The 17,259-nt window shown below is 47.1% G+C and overlaps 1 protein-coding gene across 1 annotated transcript in view; it reads left to right on the forward strand.

Moving 5' to 3' along the window:
* The first annotated feature begins 198 nt into the window (after window positions 1-198).
* LOC133387655 (vitamin D3 hydroxylase-associated protein-like) overlaps window positions 199-17,259 on the forward strand; it is a 44,284-nt gene continuing 27,223 nt past the window's right edge. The window contains exon 1 of the mRNA XM_061632875.1: window positions 199-408. Coding sequence (XP_061488859.1) covers window positions 199-408 — 210 coding nt within the window. The remainder of the gene's footprint in view (window positions 409-17,259) is intronic.

Below are 17,259 nucleotides of genomic sequence, written 5' to 3' on the forward strand. Positions count from 1 at the left end.
CAGGAGGAGTTCAGTCTCGAGTTAGTGTTTAAACAGATGAAAGGTGAGGTTCTCGGATGACTTGGGAGGAGTCTAAAGCCCAAATGTTGAAGGTCACCTGCAATCTGAAAATAGTTCAGGAGCTGACGCTTAAATAGCAGCCACCCCCACCAGTTTCAGAGGGTGGCCAACTGGGAAGGCACCGAGAACTACTTTGCCATGATCCAGAAGAAGCTGGTAGAGATCCTGCCTAAGGATGGAATAAATCCTCATGCTGCTCTTGCTGTTGCCTGTGGCTCTGCTGCAGCAGTTGTGGTATGGAAATGGGTGGCACGCAAAAGGATCCTGGCGAAGATGGAGGAGGCCAGACGATGGCGAGATGACAGCTTGGAGCAAATGGAAAAAGTGGTTTGGAAGTTTAAACAGAAGGTAAATTTTAACTGGTGGGGGGGAGAGATGGAGGCCTCTTCTGAAAGTGATCTGAGTACTCATTTCTGAAATAAAGCATTTTAAAACTGGTCATGATGGAACCCTGGTCAGCTTTGCTAGTGATCATGGACTCTTCTTGCTTTACTGTGTGCGGGTGAAAAGGATTTGTTTTGTGATATGAAGCGCTTCCTTGAAACTTTGTGCCTGACACCTTTTGTTATGGCTGACTTTGTATGCTCCAGGGCTCAGCTAGGGACATAGTCCATCAATTGGTCCATCTAGCTCAGTATGGTCTACAGAGACACAGCAGCTTTCCAGGGTTACAGATGGGGGATGTTGCTAGATTTACCGGGAAATGCCAGGAATTGAACCTGAGACCTTCAGCATGCAAAACAGATGCTGTGCCACTGAGTTAATACTGACTTTTAAGCTACATTTATTGGAATGATTTATTTTAGTCTTCATCTTACCATTTTGCTGCAACAAACAGTAGAGCCCATAGAAATGTACAGAAAATTCTAAGCAGAAAGTCTACAATTCGAGTATTAAATGATCCACACACTCTTTCTTTGTTGGTCAGTGTTGTTGAATGAATGGATTCATCTGCCTCCCAATTTGTATGGAAACAGAAACGGACTGCCTTCAAGTCGATCCCGACTTATGGCTACCCTATGAATAGGGTTTTCATGGTAAGCAGTATTCAGAGGGGGTTTACCATTGCCTCCCTCTGAGGCTAGTCCACCCCAGCTGGCTAGGGCCTGCTCAGCTTGCCACAGCTGCACAAGCCAGCCCCTTCCTTGTCCGCATCTGCCAGCTGGGGGACAACTGGGCTTCTTGGGACCATGCAGCTTGCCCACGGCTGCACAGGTGGCAGGGTACGTAACCCCTGAGCCACTCACTGGGGGGGGGTGATATTTAGCTGGCCCTTTACACCCAGGAGACACGAGCGAGGTTTTGAACTCACAAACTCTGGACTCCAAGCCAGGCTCTCCCCACTGTGCTATACCAGCTGTTCCCCAATTTGTATAGGGGATAGAATTTAGCAACCTTTTCAGTAGTATAAAAGAGTCAACATTCAATAGAAAGATACCTACTGACATTCTGATATCTTGGACAGAGTTCTTAATAAAGGATTTGCATCTCTCTGGGCTGCCTTACAAATTATGGTATAAAAGGACATTGCCAAATAATACTATTCCACAGGGACAAAATTATACACTAATTAAATTAGGAGAACACAGGGGAAAATATACAAGCATAGATGCTCTATTGTATTTGTAAGCATTTAATATTGGCAAGCATGTAAAGCTCTGACAATTCCATAGTTTAAAATATTACTGAAAGATAACAGACAGCAAAACTTTTATCACATGCATTTCTCAGATGATGCAGATATGGGATTAATAACCTCTGGGTGTTCATTGAAGATTTCTTGAACGGTCTTCAAGAATGTGACGGTAAAATTTGTTTTTGAGACTGGTCTAGGATGATTTCACAATCATCAAGGAACCCTTAATTGTTTTGGATGCTTGGTTAAGCTTAACAAATTGGGTGGCCCAAGTTTGACTTTTCGTAAATGGATTTGTTCTCAAGGTGTACTCAAGGGAGGAAAAGATAAGTTTAGCGATGCAATCCTGACAACCAGAAGACTACACTAAACAGTCATTCCTGACTTGTCCTATCACACTACACTACAGTCTCCATTCTTACAGGCATTAAGCTGAATCCTAGTAAGAAAAACTTTCTACTAGTGGGTGGAGAAATGTGAATATCGGTGTAAATATATTCTCTGTTTTATATTATTATTATTGGGGGACCTCTAAAGACAGAAGAATTTTCAATAGATTCTTTTTTTAAAAAATGGGACAAATGGATTTTAACCCTATAATTCAGTTTGGTAACCATTTAAATGAAATTCTATTTTTAAACACCACCAGAAATTGCCCTGCATTCTTTATATACCATCTTGAGAGTGGATCTGTCATCCCAGGGGCTGGTTTTGGCTGTTAAACTCAGAAGCTTGGTTCCCCTGTTGTCAGAATTGGAGCAATCTGGGCCTGGGTATGAGGATGTTAGCAGCAATGTTCAAGGGCTCATCCTTTAACAGGAGATCTCTTTGAAACAGGCAGGCTTCAGTCCCATGGCAGGGAGACATGAAAAGCTGAACAGTGGTAGTTCTGCTTCACTAACTCAAGAGTTCATCATCCTGTTCAGCAACTGAGAAATAACAAGCTGGGTCCAGAGTCTGCCTGCAATCCTCAAGAGGATAAATTTGTTTTTAAAAGATTTGGCTAATGTTTTCCTAGCATAGCTTAAGGCTTTTAACGTCAAGCATTCATGCTCATTTGAGCAAGAGCAAGATTTTAGAAACCATTGAAATGGGGGGAAACATGACAGGCAGCTCACTGGGTGACCTTGGGCCAGTCACTGTGTCTCAACCTCAGAGGAAAGCAATGGTAAACCACCTCTGAATACCACTTACCATGAAAACCCTATTCATAGTGTAACAAACGCCCACAATATTCCTTTTATTGTTAGGCGAGGATCCGCTCCCAAGTACAAGGTTTCAATATTACTCAAGGAACGACGAAACGGTCTTAAAAGTAAAGCCAGAGTTTTATTGAAGCACTTGCAAGTGGAGAAACAAACAAAGCCGAGTCTGCCCCTCCCTGGTCGCAGCCAGGTCTTATACCCTCGGCACCACATACATCATGCATACATTAACTGCCTGCTCAGCCTACTTCCTTATTCCCGATCTTTTCCATATAAGGTCTTTTTGGCTCTTGGCCACATTCCTGAGACAGGCGTTGTCTCTTCACTCGGTGCCATTGAAGCACTTGCAAAACCGGTTTTGCAGGGCAAGGTAATTTACACAAACAAAGAGATAGCCAGGCCAGCTTATGTAAACAGCAAAGTACGTGCCTATGGGATGTTCACTAAGTCACCGGTATTGTCTTTATTTTCCTTAAGCCAAGCAAATTCTACAAAAGCTAAATAAGCATTATTTCTTGTTCATTTTCTACAATTCCCCCCTCAAGAGCCCATTTTAAATTATACTAAATGGGCTCTTCCTTCTTCTCTCCTTTTGTCTCCCATGGGTCTTCTTTATATATCCTTTGATACATTATTTTTCCATACAGTTGCATACTACTTCTTGTTGCTGCATGGTCCGCTATGCTACGAATGCCATTCATGATTATTGGTAATGTTAGGTCCAAACCCAACACGCAAGTCGTCCTGTCAACCCCAACTCGCTTATTACACCCGGGAAGAGTGCGGAGCTGAGTGCAAATGAACCCACTATCAGAGATCAAGTAACACGAGACAAAAAACCTTTGCAAAGGGGACCCAATACTTACAAGCCGAAGCAGGCCAGCATGGGAACCTCGTTTATTGGTGTTCAAGGGTTTATATAGGCTTACCCCGAAGTTTACAATATCGGGTTCACGTCATAAAATACAAAAGAAGCAATTGCTAACTGTCATAGCTTTGGGGCATATGTAAGGAGGTAAAGGGGTACAGGGGGAAGGACAAAGTGGAAACATCAAGACTATCTCTTAGACTCTATGTCTGCATATTTCGCATGTCCTTGAGATAAGCACTATGCAGGACGCAGACAAAGGCAACTATTGAGGGGAGGCCCAGCTGCAACCGGGCGCCCCCTAAACTGGAGACAGACATGATATTACTTTGCTTACATATCAAAAGGAGTAGTATAAGTCAAGGATATGAGGGGCATTGGGATAGCAATTGACATTTCTATGCAATGCATGTTTGTAACAATAAGCAAGGCCATAAGCACAAATGTGATACAGAAAATGCATAGTAGGGAAGTTTCCAGCTTAAACCGGCTTTTATTATGCGAGCCACTGGAATGTAGGTAAGGGTCAGGTCACCAGGAAATAAACCGACATTTTATATCAAAAGTCAAATAAAGGCCACTTTGGTTCTATTTCCCATAAAGCCCAAGCTGGTTTAGATAGGATAAGTGAACTATAGTTTTACAAGCACTGGGGATTTTAATTTATCCTTAACAGTCCCCCCTTTCAGCCCTGAGAGACTGTATAGTCTCTCAGGTAGCTGTATTATTTTGTTTGGGTTGCCAAATCGGTCTCAAAGCCATTTCCATATAAGTTGGTTGTGGCTTTCGAGAAAAGGACAATGTGAGCTTGCTCAAACAAGCCGAAGCCAATTGCATCAAATTAGGAATACATTGCAAACAACAGCAACCAGAAATCAACAAAGCAAGTACCATAACAATGTAAAATAATATTTTGTGCCAATCAGGCCATGCAGAAAACCAGTCTGAAAACCCAGAGAACAAAGAGAAGTTCCCAATGCGCTCTACCTCATGATAAATGTTTCCGATATCATTAATGTGTTTAATGACGTCAGCTTTACTGTCCGTGATATGGGTACAACATTCGCTCCCTATTAACGAACAGACCCCCCCGTGAGAGCTCAATAAAAAATCCAAGGCGAGCCGGTTTTGCAAAACTACAGTTCTAATTTGCCCTTGTTCATTTGTAAGATCTGAAAAGGAAATAGCCGAATCATTCATAAAACGTTCAAAGGCTTGAGAAAGTTCTATGAGTTCCTGGTATGTTTTGGCTGCGCCATACATTGGAAAAAATCCTCTCAGCACTGCCTCCCCTGTGCCTCTCTTGTTACGGCGGCGCAAGGTGGGAAGGGTAGGGGAAACCCGAAGCCCTGGCACCACCCTTCCCAGAGTGCAGGTCCAAGAGCCTGATACCGGTAGTTTCCTTACCGCTGAGTGTCCACAAAGCCACCAGAGTCCAGCTGGGGTTTGATGGTCCACTAAGTCCGTGAGGAAAGGCACCAGATGATGGTCTGCAAAAGTTAGCCGCAACAAATGCTGCCAGATGGACAACCAAGTCAAGCTCTCTGCTCTGTGTGTTCCATTTAAAAATGTCCAATTACCCAGGTGTGTAGAGTAAATCAAGCCATCACACAGCATCCCACCCGTTGGCTGGCTTCCGCTGCCTACACAGACTGATCTGGCAATGGGCCCGCTTAAAACCAGCCCCCCTTCCAGTTCCTGCGAGCTGGAATGTGAGGCAAAGGAAAGATATTCTTTCAACGGCAGAGGGGCCCCAGTCAAGGGGACTCCAGCCTGTCCGTGTGGTGGTGTGTGTGCACAGACATAACAAGTGCCCTTCTTAGGAGCTGTTTCTTCCATTAAGGCAACAAACGTATTTCCATCCCACCCATCACCTATTTTAGTATTTCTTTGTTTAAACCCACCTAATGTCTTTGTCTTTTGTGTAGCCTGTGTTACCTGTTTCTGTATAGGTTTCTGAGCGCTCAGTTTATCATTCAGCCATGCATAGCAAGATGGTATACCGATACCCACACAAAACTTCGGTCTTTCTGTCATTCTGGGCTGAATTCTATTATCTTGTATCTGAAAAGTAAGCATGTTATACTCTGATCTTATGGATTTTATATCCACATTAGGGTGGCAACCATAGTTAGGCATAGGGCGATATTGTCTGCACCGAAGTGCAAGTCTGATGGGCCATTCAATTTCCACTCGGATACAATGTGCTATCCAACTGCCTGTATAGTTATGTTGCAATATGACAGCTGCTTTATGACACAAACGTCCCGCAATGTCAGCCTTCACCATTCCTTCCTTTATCTGGTCCACATCATACAGGAAGGGATCTGGACAGTCCTGCGTTTTCGGAATTGTTCGTCCAAAATCTTTCAGATAGTAATAGTCATTGTCACCGCATATTTTCACATTTGGGGGGCAACATAGGGGCCAGGCATGGCGAATCAAAACACCCACAAGCCACAAGTAAGCAGACATCCTCCATCCCTGCCGGGGCATTTCTGCGTTGATGTTTACTCGATGTCTGCGTCCTGGAAAGGGAGTTGGGCTGCCTGCCACTGTCCTGTTTCTTCGTTTCTCTGTAAATGTATTTTGGGGACCTGGGGGGGTGGAGGTGCCGCTACCACAGCAGGCTTTACGTGGGAATGATGTATCCACGTCTTCCGTCCTTCCAAGAAGACAGCCGCTTGTGTGGTTAAAAGGACTTGATGTGGTCCTGTGTATCTTGGCTGCAAAGAATCGCCCCTCACGAATTTCCTTGCCCAGACAAAGTCCCCAGGACAGTATGGATGCACCTGGTCCTCAAGGGGCACCGTCTTGGTGGATCTGGCAGCTTTCCACAGTTCATGGAGCCTGTTCTGCAGAGAAAGATACTGGGATACAGTTATGTGATCCCCCCCCAATAGTGAAACATCCACATTAGGCAAGCTCCCCCCTTTCGTGGGAGGCCTGCCGTACATTAATTCAAACGGAGAGAGCCCTAAGGCTTGGGTAGGGCGGGTGCGCAAATGAAAAAGAACGAGAGGGAGTACCTGAAGCCACCTTAAACCCGTTTCCTGAGTATACTTAGCCAATGCCGTCTTAATTTCCCGGTTCTGTCTTTCAGTCACCCCGGACGATTGTGGATGGTAAACGGTGTGAAATAGATGTTTGATTCCCAGACCTTCTTCGACCTTTGCCAAAACCTGTCCCGTGAAGTGCGTTCCTCGGTCTGAGTCTATTACCTCTGGAACTCCGAACCGCGGTATTATTTCTTTCAGCAGCAATTTGGCCACCGTTGTGGCGGTGGCATTTGTGGTTGGAAATGCCTCCACCCATGCAGTTAAAGGGCACACCATGACCAAAAGATGTTTCTTGCCTTCTGCTTTTGGGAGATCAACAAAGTCAATTTGAATGTGTAAAAATGGTGCAGCCGGTACGGGTCTACCCCCTTGCGGGGCCCTGTTTGGTAACGCTGGGCCGTTTGCTTGGCAAATGTGACATGCTTTCACTATTGCGCCACATACTGGTTGAATTCCGGGAGCATACCAGAAGCGCGTGATCGAGTCCACCAACGCGTGTGTACCATAATGGCCTCCATGGTCATGGAACCATTTCGCTGCTGTGTGGTACAAAGCTCTGGGAAGGCATGCTCGACCGTCAGGCATAGTCCACAACTGCTGTTTCAGGATCGCTCCTAGTTCCGTCCATCACTTCAGTTCCTGTGGGGGTATTGAAACAGATACAGGTGGGACAAAAGCCGTGGTTGCCAGCGCCAAAGTCGGCATACTTATAGGAAGTAGTGCCTCTTGGTGCGCGGTTTGATCTGCCAGGGCATTTCCTAGCATCACAGGATCCTGCTCCTTGGTGTGTGCCTTGCAATGAACCACCGCGAGCTGTAAGGGTTCAAGAATAGTTTGTAACAACTTTTGCACGAGTTCCAGATGTTGAATTGGTTTTCCCCCTGCAGTTGTAAACCCTCTGTATTTCCATAAGTGAATGTGACAATGTATAACCCCGAAAGCATACCTGCTATCTGTGAAGATGGTCACCTTTTTTCCTGCTGACAACTGACACGCTCTGGCCAGTGCGTAGATTTCTGCTGCTTTCCCCACCGTCCTGGGAGAGCTGCTGCCTCTACCACATCCCATTGTGTTGTTATTGCAAAACCTGTGTATCTTACCCCATTCTGGTAGTAGGAACTGCCGTCCGTGAAGAGAATGACATCTGATTCCGGTAGCGGTTTGTCAGACAGATCGGGTCTGATCTGCAAGGTGGATTGCAAAATGTCTACGCAGTCATGGTCCGGGAAGGTCGGAGGCAACTCGGGCAGGAGGGTAGCTGGGTTTAATGGTCCGCAACGCTCAAACCGCACATTAGGATCCTCTAACAGCTCTGCTTCCAACTGTTGCTGTCTCTGCGCTGAAAACACTTGCGTGGTACCTTTTCGCAACAGAGCCGAAAGTGCATGCGAAGTCCAGACAGTAGTGGAATGACCGAGGGTCAATCCTTTCACCTTGGTCAAAAGTAAAGCCGCTGCCGTCAGCGTGCGTGTGCATGTGGGAGTCCCGCGAGCCACATTGTCGATTTGCTGTGAATAAAACGCTACTGGAAAGTGACTGGGACCATACAGCTGTGTTAGAACTCCGCTAGCTACCCCCGATCTTTCATGAACGAATAAATGAAAGGGTTTACCGTAATTTGGCGGTTTCAAAGACATAGACGTGGCTACACTTTGTTTTAGTAATTCAAACGCCTTTTCATTGTCCCAGCTCCATTGTATCAAATCAGGAGCTTTACTCGCAGTAAGCGCGTGTAGCGGTTTGCTCAATTCTCCACAGGATGGCAGCCATGGTCTGCAAAAGCCAATCAGTCCCAGGAACCCTCTTAACTGTCTCTTTGTCTTTGGGAGTGGGCAATTCTGTATGGTGGAAACGCGCCCGGGATCCATTTGCCGCCCCTCTGGCGTTAAGATGAACCCCAAATATTTAACTTTCTCTGATAGCCATTGAATTTTCTTCGGGTCGATTTTGTGACCCCTTGAATGCAAGTATAGCAGAAAAGCCTTACCGTCTTCTCGCAGCGCCCCCTGGTGTTCATTCGCCATCAAGATGTCATCAACGTACAAGACAAGAACTGAACCCCTTTCTGGGGTGAACCCCTCGAGATCGTCCCATAGACACTGGCTAAACACCCCGGGACTATCGCAGTATCCCTGAGGAATTCGGGTCCACACGAAAGAGCGCTGGTCCCATTCGAACCCGAACAAATGCTGCGAATCTGGGTGGAGAGGGATGCTGAAAAAGGCATTTTTTAAATCGATGACGGTAAACCACTTCGCGTCCCATGGGATCTGACTGATGATTGTCACTGGATCTGGAACAACAGTGTGTAAAGGGATCACATACCTGTTTACTGTTCTCAAGTCTTGGCAAAATCTCCACCGGACTGGATCTCCGGGTTTCTTTGGGGGTTTCTTTATTGGTAAAATAGGCGTGTTGCAGGGGGTTCGCTGCGGCCGGATAACTCCTTTTGCGATGAAACCTTCGATGATGGGGCGTATGCCTTCTCTTGCCTCTAATGACAGAGGATACTGGGCAACATTTGGTGGCGGAAGGAATGGCTTTACCTGAATTCTGACAGGGCTTACCGATCACAGCAATCCCACATCCGTATCCTCTGTGCCCCATAAATCAGGTGGCAGGTCAGCGAGATCTTCCGGTACGCCGTGACCTGTATGTTTGTGTTTAAGCGTGTTCCCCACAGGCACCCCCAATACACTCATCAATAAACCCACCCCGTCAGGGGTGCAGGTTAAGGTAGCCTCCAGTTTACATATATCACGGCCCATTAAAGAAATAGGGCATGAAGCAGAATAAAGAAAAACATGGTTAAACATTTTGTCATTTATTTTACTTGCAATGGTAACGTTACACACATGGGTGTGGGGTTTCCGTCTACCCCCATTGTCATTTTGACTTCTTTACTTAACCAATTATCAGGTGCAACATTTATCAGAGAATACGTGGCTCCCGTATCGACTAGAAAAGTCACCGATCGTCCCTGCACGTTTAGGGACATTCTGGGTTCTTGGATTGGGAGACAGAGAGAAAGAAAGAAACCTGCTAGAGACATAAGATGCATTAGCCCCCCTCCCAACCCCTCCCTATCCACGTTTAGTCATTGTTGGTTCACTGGGCGTCCGCCATACTGGTCCCATGAAGCCGGTGTCTGTTGCACGACAGGCGGAGGTGGGGGCGAAAAATCTGCGTTTGTACCTGTAAAATCTGGGTAAGAAGGGTTGTTAGGGGTGTACTGCGCGTCCCCTGTCCTCCACGGACAGTCTTTCTTGAAATGAGTATATTCTCCACACTGGAAACAAGCCCTGTCTCCTTGCCATGAATTTCTCATCTGTCCCCTTCCTCTCTGGTTTCCGGCTCTCAGCCCCCTTGGAAAACCTCTACCCCTGCCTCGAAATCCTCTGTTTGGTGGCTGGCCTCTTATTGCAAGAGCCAGCATCTCAAAATCCTCCTTCTTCTCCTTCTTTCTACTTTTCTCCTTATCCTTGTCCCACACGAAATCTGCTACTTCTAAGATCACAGTCACAGCCTCCCCCCCCAATCCGGGTCTGAAATTCAGAAAATAATCCCTCACCGCTGGCTGCGCTTGGTGAACAAAATTGGCTATGAGGGTCGGATGGTCCAGCACGTTTTCCGGGTTCAAATTGGTATAACTACGTGCTCCCTCTAACAAGCGCGACCAGAATTTTCTGGGAGGTTCGCCGGCTTCTTGTTTGATCGCCATGAATTTAGCTTGGTTGGGGGGTTTCTGTGACATTCGCTCCAAGTGTGTCAAAATCCTATCCCTATCGGTCTGCAGCTGAGCGCGGCGAGGCTGCGTCCAGTCTCCCGCTGCCCAAGCTGCAGCCGTTTGCGCTCGGTCCGACCAAGCTCTATTTGTCGCCGCTTCCGCAGCCCAAGCAGTCTCCAATGTCCACAACCTGCTACGTTCTTCACCTGTCAGTACTCTTCTCAACAAATGCTCCACATCCGAGTACGTCGGATTGTGGCTTTCAAACAACCTGCCTAACAGTTCTCTGATTCTCCTTGGCTGTTCCCCAAAAGTTCTGGCCATTTTGCTCCATTCTTTTAAATCCCACTCCAGCCAACTCTTTAGTTCAACCACCTCAGTACGCTGGATACCCCCGAGGCCATCCACGTACGGCTGATCGTGTACAAGCAAAGGCATCTCCAATGCTTCTGCCTCTTTTCTTTTCTTTTCCTTTTTTCGCTTGCGCGTGTCCATGCCCCCTGAGGCCCCCTTCTCTCTTCCCTTTTTGTCTGTCTCATCATCTGATACAAATGAAAAGGCCCCCTCCTCCGGATTGGGATCCCCGCCCCCGGGAGCTGGCAGCGGGTCCGGAGCAGAGGGTATTATGGAACGATTCAAGACCGTTCTTTTACTTGACGTATCGTCATTGAAATAATGAGGAGGGGGTTCCTCAATGGACAAAGTTCTCACTGCCATCAAAGTCAGACTATCCCATTTTTGCGACCCTATTTTCCATAGGAGCCAAAATTCCAATTGATCCGGGTGGGTGTCCCCAATCCGTCTCCGCACTCCCAGTAGCGGAGCGGTTTCAAAGGATCCACCCCTCGGCCACCGTTCACCAGGTACCGACACTGCAGTCATCCGCGGCCACTCCTCCTCACAGAGCTCTATCATCTTTCTCTTTTTCAGGCCTCTCCTTCTCACTGGCAACTCCTCCTCTTGCCACAACATACACATGATTCCCAAAGGGCTGTCCTTTACCGGCACACTCCCTTTATTCCCCATGATGTCTGATAATGGGTTTTTCCTCAACTGTGCTTTATCCCCAAAGTGTCAAAGCCGCCCGCTTTTATTGATAACCGAGAAAATGTTCTCATGGCACCTGTTATCAAATTAAGGGGTGCAATGGCAAAAAGGGGGTCCGCACAAGGGATCCCGGATGAGCCCCCAATTGTTAGGTCCAAACCCAACACGCAAGTCGTCCTGTCAACCCCAACTCGCTTATTACACCCGGGAAGAGTGTGGAGCTGAGTGCAAATGAACCCACTATCAGAGATCAAGTAACACAAGACAAAAAACCTTTGCAAAGGGGACCCAATACTTACAAGCCGAAGCAGGCCAGCATGGGAACCTCGTTTATTGGTGTTCAAGGGTTTATATAGGCTTACCCCGAAGTTTACAATATCGGGTTCACGTCATAAAATACAAAAGAAGCAATTGCTAACTGTCATAGCTTTGGGGCATATGTAAGGAGGTAAAGGGGTACAGGGGGAAGGACAAAGTGGAAACATCAAGACTATCTCTTAGACTCTATGTCTGCATATTTCGCATGTCCTTGAGATAAGCACTATGCAGGACGCAGACAAAGGCAACTATTGAGGGGAGGCCCAGCTGCAACCGGGCGCCCCCTAAACTGGAGACAGACATGATATTACTTTGCTTACATATCAAAAGGAGTAGTATAAGTCAAGGATATGAGGGGCATTGGGATAGCAATTGACATTTCTATGCAATGCATGTTTGTAACAATAAGCAAGGCCATAAGCACAAATGTGATACAGAAAATGCATAGTAGGGAAGTTTCCAGCTTAAACCGGCTTTTATTATGCGAGCCACTGGAATGTAGGTAAGGGTCAGGTCACCAGGAAATAAACCGACATTTTATATCAAAAGTCAAATAAAGGCCACTTTGGTTCTATTTCCCATAAAGCCCAAGCTGGTTTAGATAGGATAAGTGAACTATAGTTTTACAAGCACTGGGGATTTTAATTTATCCTTAACAGTCCCCCCTTTCAGCCCTGAGAGACTGTATAGTCTCTCAGGTAGCTGTATTATTTTGTTTGGGTTGCCAAATCGGTCTCAAAGCCATTTCCATATAAGTTGGTTGTGGCTTTCGAGAAAAGGACAATGTGAGCTTGCTCAAACAAGCCGAAGCCAATTGCATCAAATTAGGAATACATTGCAAACAACAGCAACCAGAAATCAACAAAGCAAGTACCATAACAATGTAAAATAATATTTTGTGCCAATCAGGCCATGCAGAAAACCAGTCTGAAAACCCAGAGAACAAAGAGAAGTTCCCAATGCGCTCTACCTCATGATAAATGTTTCCGATATCATTAATGTGTTTAATGACGTCAGCTTTACTGTCCGTGATATGGGTACAACATTCGCTCCCTATTAACGAACAGACCCCCCCGTGAGAGCTCAATAAAAAATCCAAGGCGAGCCGGTTTTGCAAAACTACAGTTCTAATTTGCCCTTGTTCATTTGTAAGATCTGAAAAGGAAATAGCCGAATCATTCATAAAACGTTCAAAGGCTTGAGAAAGTTCTATGAGTTCCTGGTATGTTTTGGCTGCGCCATACATTGGAAAAAATCCTCTCAGCACTGCCTCCCCTGTGCCTCTCTTGTTACGGCGGCGCAAGGTGGGAAGGGTAGGGGAAACCCGAAGCCCTGGCACCACCCTTCCCAGAGTGCAGGTCCAAGAGCCTGATACCGGTAGTTTCCTTACCGCTGAGTGTCCACAAAGCCACCAGAGTCCAGCTGGGGTTTGATGGTCCACTAAGTCCGTGAGGAAAGGCACCAGATGATGGTCTGCAAAAGTTAGCCGCAACAAATGCTGCCAGATGGACAACCAAGTCAAGCTCTCTGCTCTGTGTGTTCCATTTAAAAATGTCCAATTACCCAGGTGTGTAGAGTAAATCAAGCCATCACACAGCATCCCACCCGTTGGCTGGCTTCCGCTGCCTACACAGACTGATCTGGCAATGGGCCCGCTTAAAACCAGCCCCCCTTCCAGTTCCTGCGAGCTGGAATGTGAGGCAAAGGAAAGATATTCTTTCAACGGCAGAGGGGCCCCAGTCAAGGGGACTCCAGCCTGTCCGTGTGGTGGTGTGTGTGCACAGACATAACAAGTGCCCTTCTTAGGAGCTGTTTCTTCCATTAAGGCAACAAACGTATTTCCATCCCACCCATCACCTATTTTAGTATTTCTTTGTTTAAACCCACCTAATGTCTTTGTCTTTTGTGTAGCCTGTGTTACCTGTTTCTGTATAGGTTTCTGAGCGCTCAGTTTATCATTCAGCCATGCATAGCAAGATGGTATACCGATACCCACACAAAACTTCGGTCTTTCTGTCATTCTGGGCTGAATTCTATTATCTTGTATCTGAAAAGTAAGCATGTTATACTCTGATCTTATGGATTTTATATCCACATTAGGGTGGCAACCATAGTTAGGCATAGGGCGATATTGTCTGCACCGAAGTGCAAGTCTGATGGGCCATTCAATTTCCACTCGGATACAATGTGCTATCCAACTGCCTGTATAGTTATGTTGCAATATGACAGCTGCTTTATGACACAAACGTCCCGCAATGGCAGCCTTCACCATTCCTTCCTTTATCTGGTCCACATCATACAGGAAGGGATCTGGACAGTCCTGCGTTTTCGGAATTGTTCGTCCAAAATCTTTCAGATAGTAATAGTCATTGTCACCGCATATTTTCACATTTGGGGGGCAACATAGGGGCCAGGCATGGCGAATCAAAACACCCACAAGCCACAAGTAAGCAGACATCCTCCATCCCTGCCGGGGCATTTCTGCGTTGATGTTTACTCGATGTCTGCGTCCTGGAAAGGGAGTTGGGCTGCCTGCCACTGTCCTGTTTCTTCGTTTCTCTGTAAATGTATTTTGGGGACCTGGGGGGGTGGAGGTGCCGCTACCACAGCAGGCTTTACGTGGGAATGATGTATCCACGTCTTCCGTCCTTCCAAGAAGACAGCCGCTTGTGTGGTTAAAAGGACTTGATGTGGTCCTGTGTATCTTGGCTGCAAAGAATCGCCCCTCACGAATTTCCTTGCCCAGACAAAGTCCCCAGGACAGTATGGATGCACCTGGTCCTCAAGGGGCACCGTCTTGGTGGATCTGGCAGCTTTCCACAGTTCATGGAGCCTGTTCTGCAGAGAAAGATACTGGGATACAGTTATGTGATCCCCCCCCAATAGTGAAACATCCACATTAGGCAAGCTCCCCCCTTTCGTGGGAGGCCTGCCGTACATTAATTCAAACGGAGAGAGCCCTAAGGCTTGGGTAGGGCGGGTGCGCAAATGAAAAAGAACGAGAGGGAGTACCTGAAGCCACCTTAAACCCGTTTCCTGAGTATACTTAGCCAATGCCGTCTTAATTTCCCGGTTCTGTCTTTCAGTCACCCCGGACGATTGTGGATGGTAAACGGTGTGAAATAGATGTTTGATTCCCAGACCTTCTTCGACCTTTGCCAAAACCTGTCCCGTGAAGTGCGTTCCTCGGTCTGAGTCTATTACCTCTGGAACTCCGAACCGCGGTATTATTTCTTTCAGCAGCAATTTGGCCACCGTTGTGGCGGTGGCATTTGTGGTTGGAAATGCCTCCACCCATGCAGTTAAAGGGCACACCATGACCAAAAGATGTTTCTTGCCTTCTGCTTTTGGGAGATCAACAAAGTCAATTTGAATGTGTAAAAATGGTGCAGCCGGTACGGGTCTACCCCCTTGCGGGGCCCTGTTTGGTAACGCTGGGCCGTTTGCTTGGCAAATGTGACATGCTTTCACTATTGCGCCACATACTGGTTGAATTCCGGGAGCATACCAGAAGCGCGTGATCGAGTCCACCAACGCGTGTGTACCATAATGGCCTCCATGGTCATGGAACCATTTCGCTGCTGTGTGGTACAAAGCTCTGGGAAGGCATGCTCGACCGTCAGGCATAGTCCACAACTGCTGTTTCAGGATCGCTCCTAGTTCCGTCCATCACTTCAGTTCCTGTGGGGGTATTGAAACAGATACAGGTGGGACAAAAGCCGTGGTTGCCAGCGCCAAAGTCGGCATACTTATAGGAAGTAGTGCCTCTTGGTGCGCGGTTTGATCTGCCAGGGCATTTCCTAGCATCACAGGATCCTGCTCCTTGGTGTGTGCCTTGCAATGAACCACCGCGAGCTGTAAGGGTTCAAGAATAGTTTGTAACAACTTTTGCACGAGTTCCAGATGTTGAATTGGTTTTCCCCCTGCAGTTGTAAACCCTCTGTATTTCCATAAGTGAATGTGACAATGTATAACCCCGAAAGCATACCTGCTATCTGTGAAGATGGTCACCTTTTTTCCTGCTGACAACTGACACGCTCTGGCCAGTGCGTAGATTTCTGCTGCTTTCCCCACCGTCCTGGGAGAGCTGCTGCCTCTACCACATCCCATTGTGTTGTTATTGCAAAACCTGTGTATCTTACCCCATTCTGGTAGTAGGAACTGCCGTCCGTGAAGAGAATGACATCTGATTCCGGTAGCGGTTTGTCAGACAGATCGGGTCTGATCTGCAAGGTGGATTGCAAAATGTCTACGCAGTCATGGTCCGGGAAGGTCGGAGGCAACTCGGGCAGGAGGGTAGCTGGGTTTAATGGTCCGCAACGCTCAAACCGCACATTAGGATCCTCTAACAGCTCTGCTTCCAACTGTTGCTGTCTCTGCGCTGAAAACACTTGCGTGGTACCTTTTCGCAACAGAGCCGAAAGTGCATGCGAAGTCCAGACAGTAGTGGAATGACCGAGGGTCAATCCTTTCACCTTGGTCAAAAGTAAAGCCGCTGCCGTCAGCGTGCGTGTGCATGTGGGAGTCCCGCGAGCCACATTGTCGATTTGCTGTGAATAAAACGCTACTGGAAAGTGACTGGGACCATACAGCTGTGTTAGAACTCCGCTAGCTACCCCCGATCTTTCATGAACGAATAAATGAAAGGGTTTACCGTAATTTGGCGGTTTCAAAGACATAGACGTGGCTACACTTTGTTTTAGTAATTCAAACGCCTTTTCATTGTCCCAGCTCCATTGTATCAAATCAGGAGCTTTACTCGCAGTAAGCGCGTGTAGCGGTTTGCTCAATTCTCCACAGGATGGCAGCCATGGTCTGCAAAAGCCAATCAGTCCCAGGAACCCTCTTAACTGTCTCTTTGTCTTTGGGAGTGGGCAATTCTGTATGGTGGAAACGCGCCCGGGATCCATTTGCCGCCCCTCTGGCGTTAAGATGAACCCCAAATATTTAACTTTCTCTGATAGCCATTGAATTTTCTTCGGGTCGATTTTGTGACCCCTTGAATGCAAGTATAGCAGAAAAGCCTTACCGTCTTCTCGCAGCGCCCCCTGGTGTTCATTCGCCATCAAGATGTCATCAACGTACAAGACAAGAACTGAACCCCTTTCTGGGGTGAACCCCTCGAGATCGTCCCATAGACACTGGCTAAACACCCCGGGACTATCGCAGTATCCCTGAGGAATTCGGGTCCACACGAAAGAGCGCTGGTCCCATTCGAACCCGAACAAATGCTGCGAATCTGGGTGGAGAGGGATGCTGAAAAAGGCATTTTTTAAATCGATGACGGTAAACCACTTCGCGTCCCATGGGATCTGACTGATGATTGTCACTGGATCTGG

Source organism: Rhineura floridana, chromosome 6, assembly GCF_030035675.1.
Source record: "Rhineura floridana isolate rRhiFlo1 chromosome 6, rRhiFlo1.hap2, whole genome shotgun sequence".
In the NCBI taxonomy this organism is placed as follows: Eukaryota; Metazoa; Chordata; class Lepidosauria; order Squamata; family Rhineuridae; genus Rhineura; species Rhineura floridana.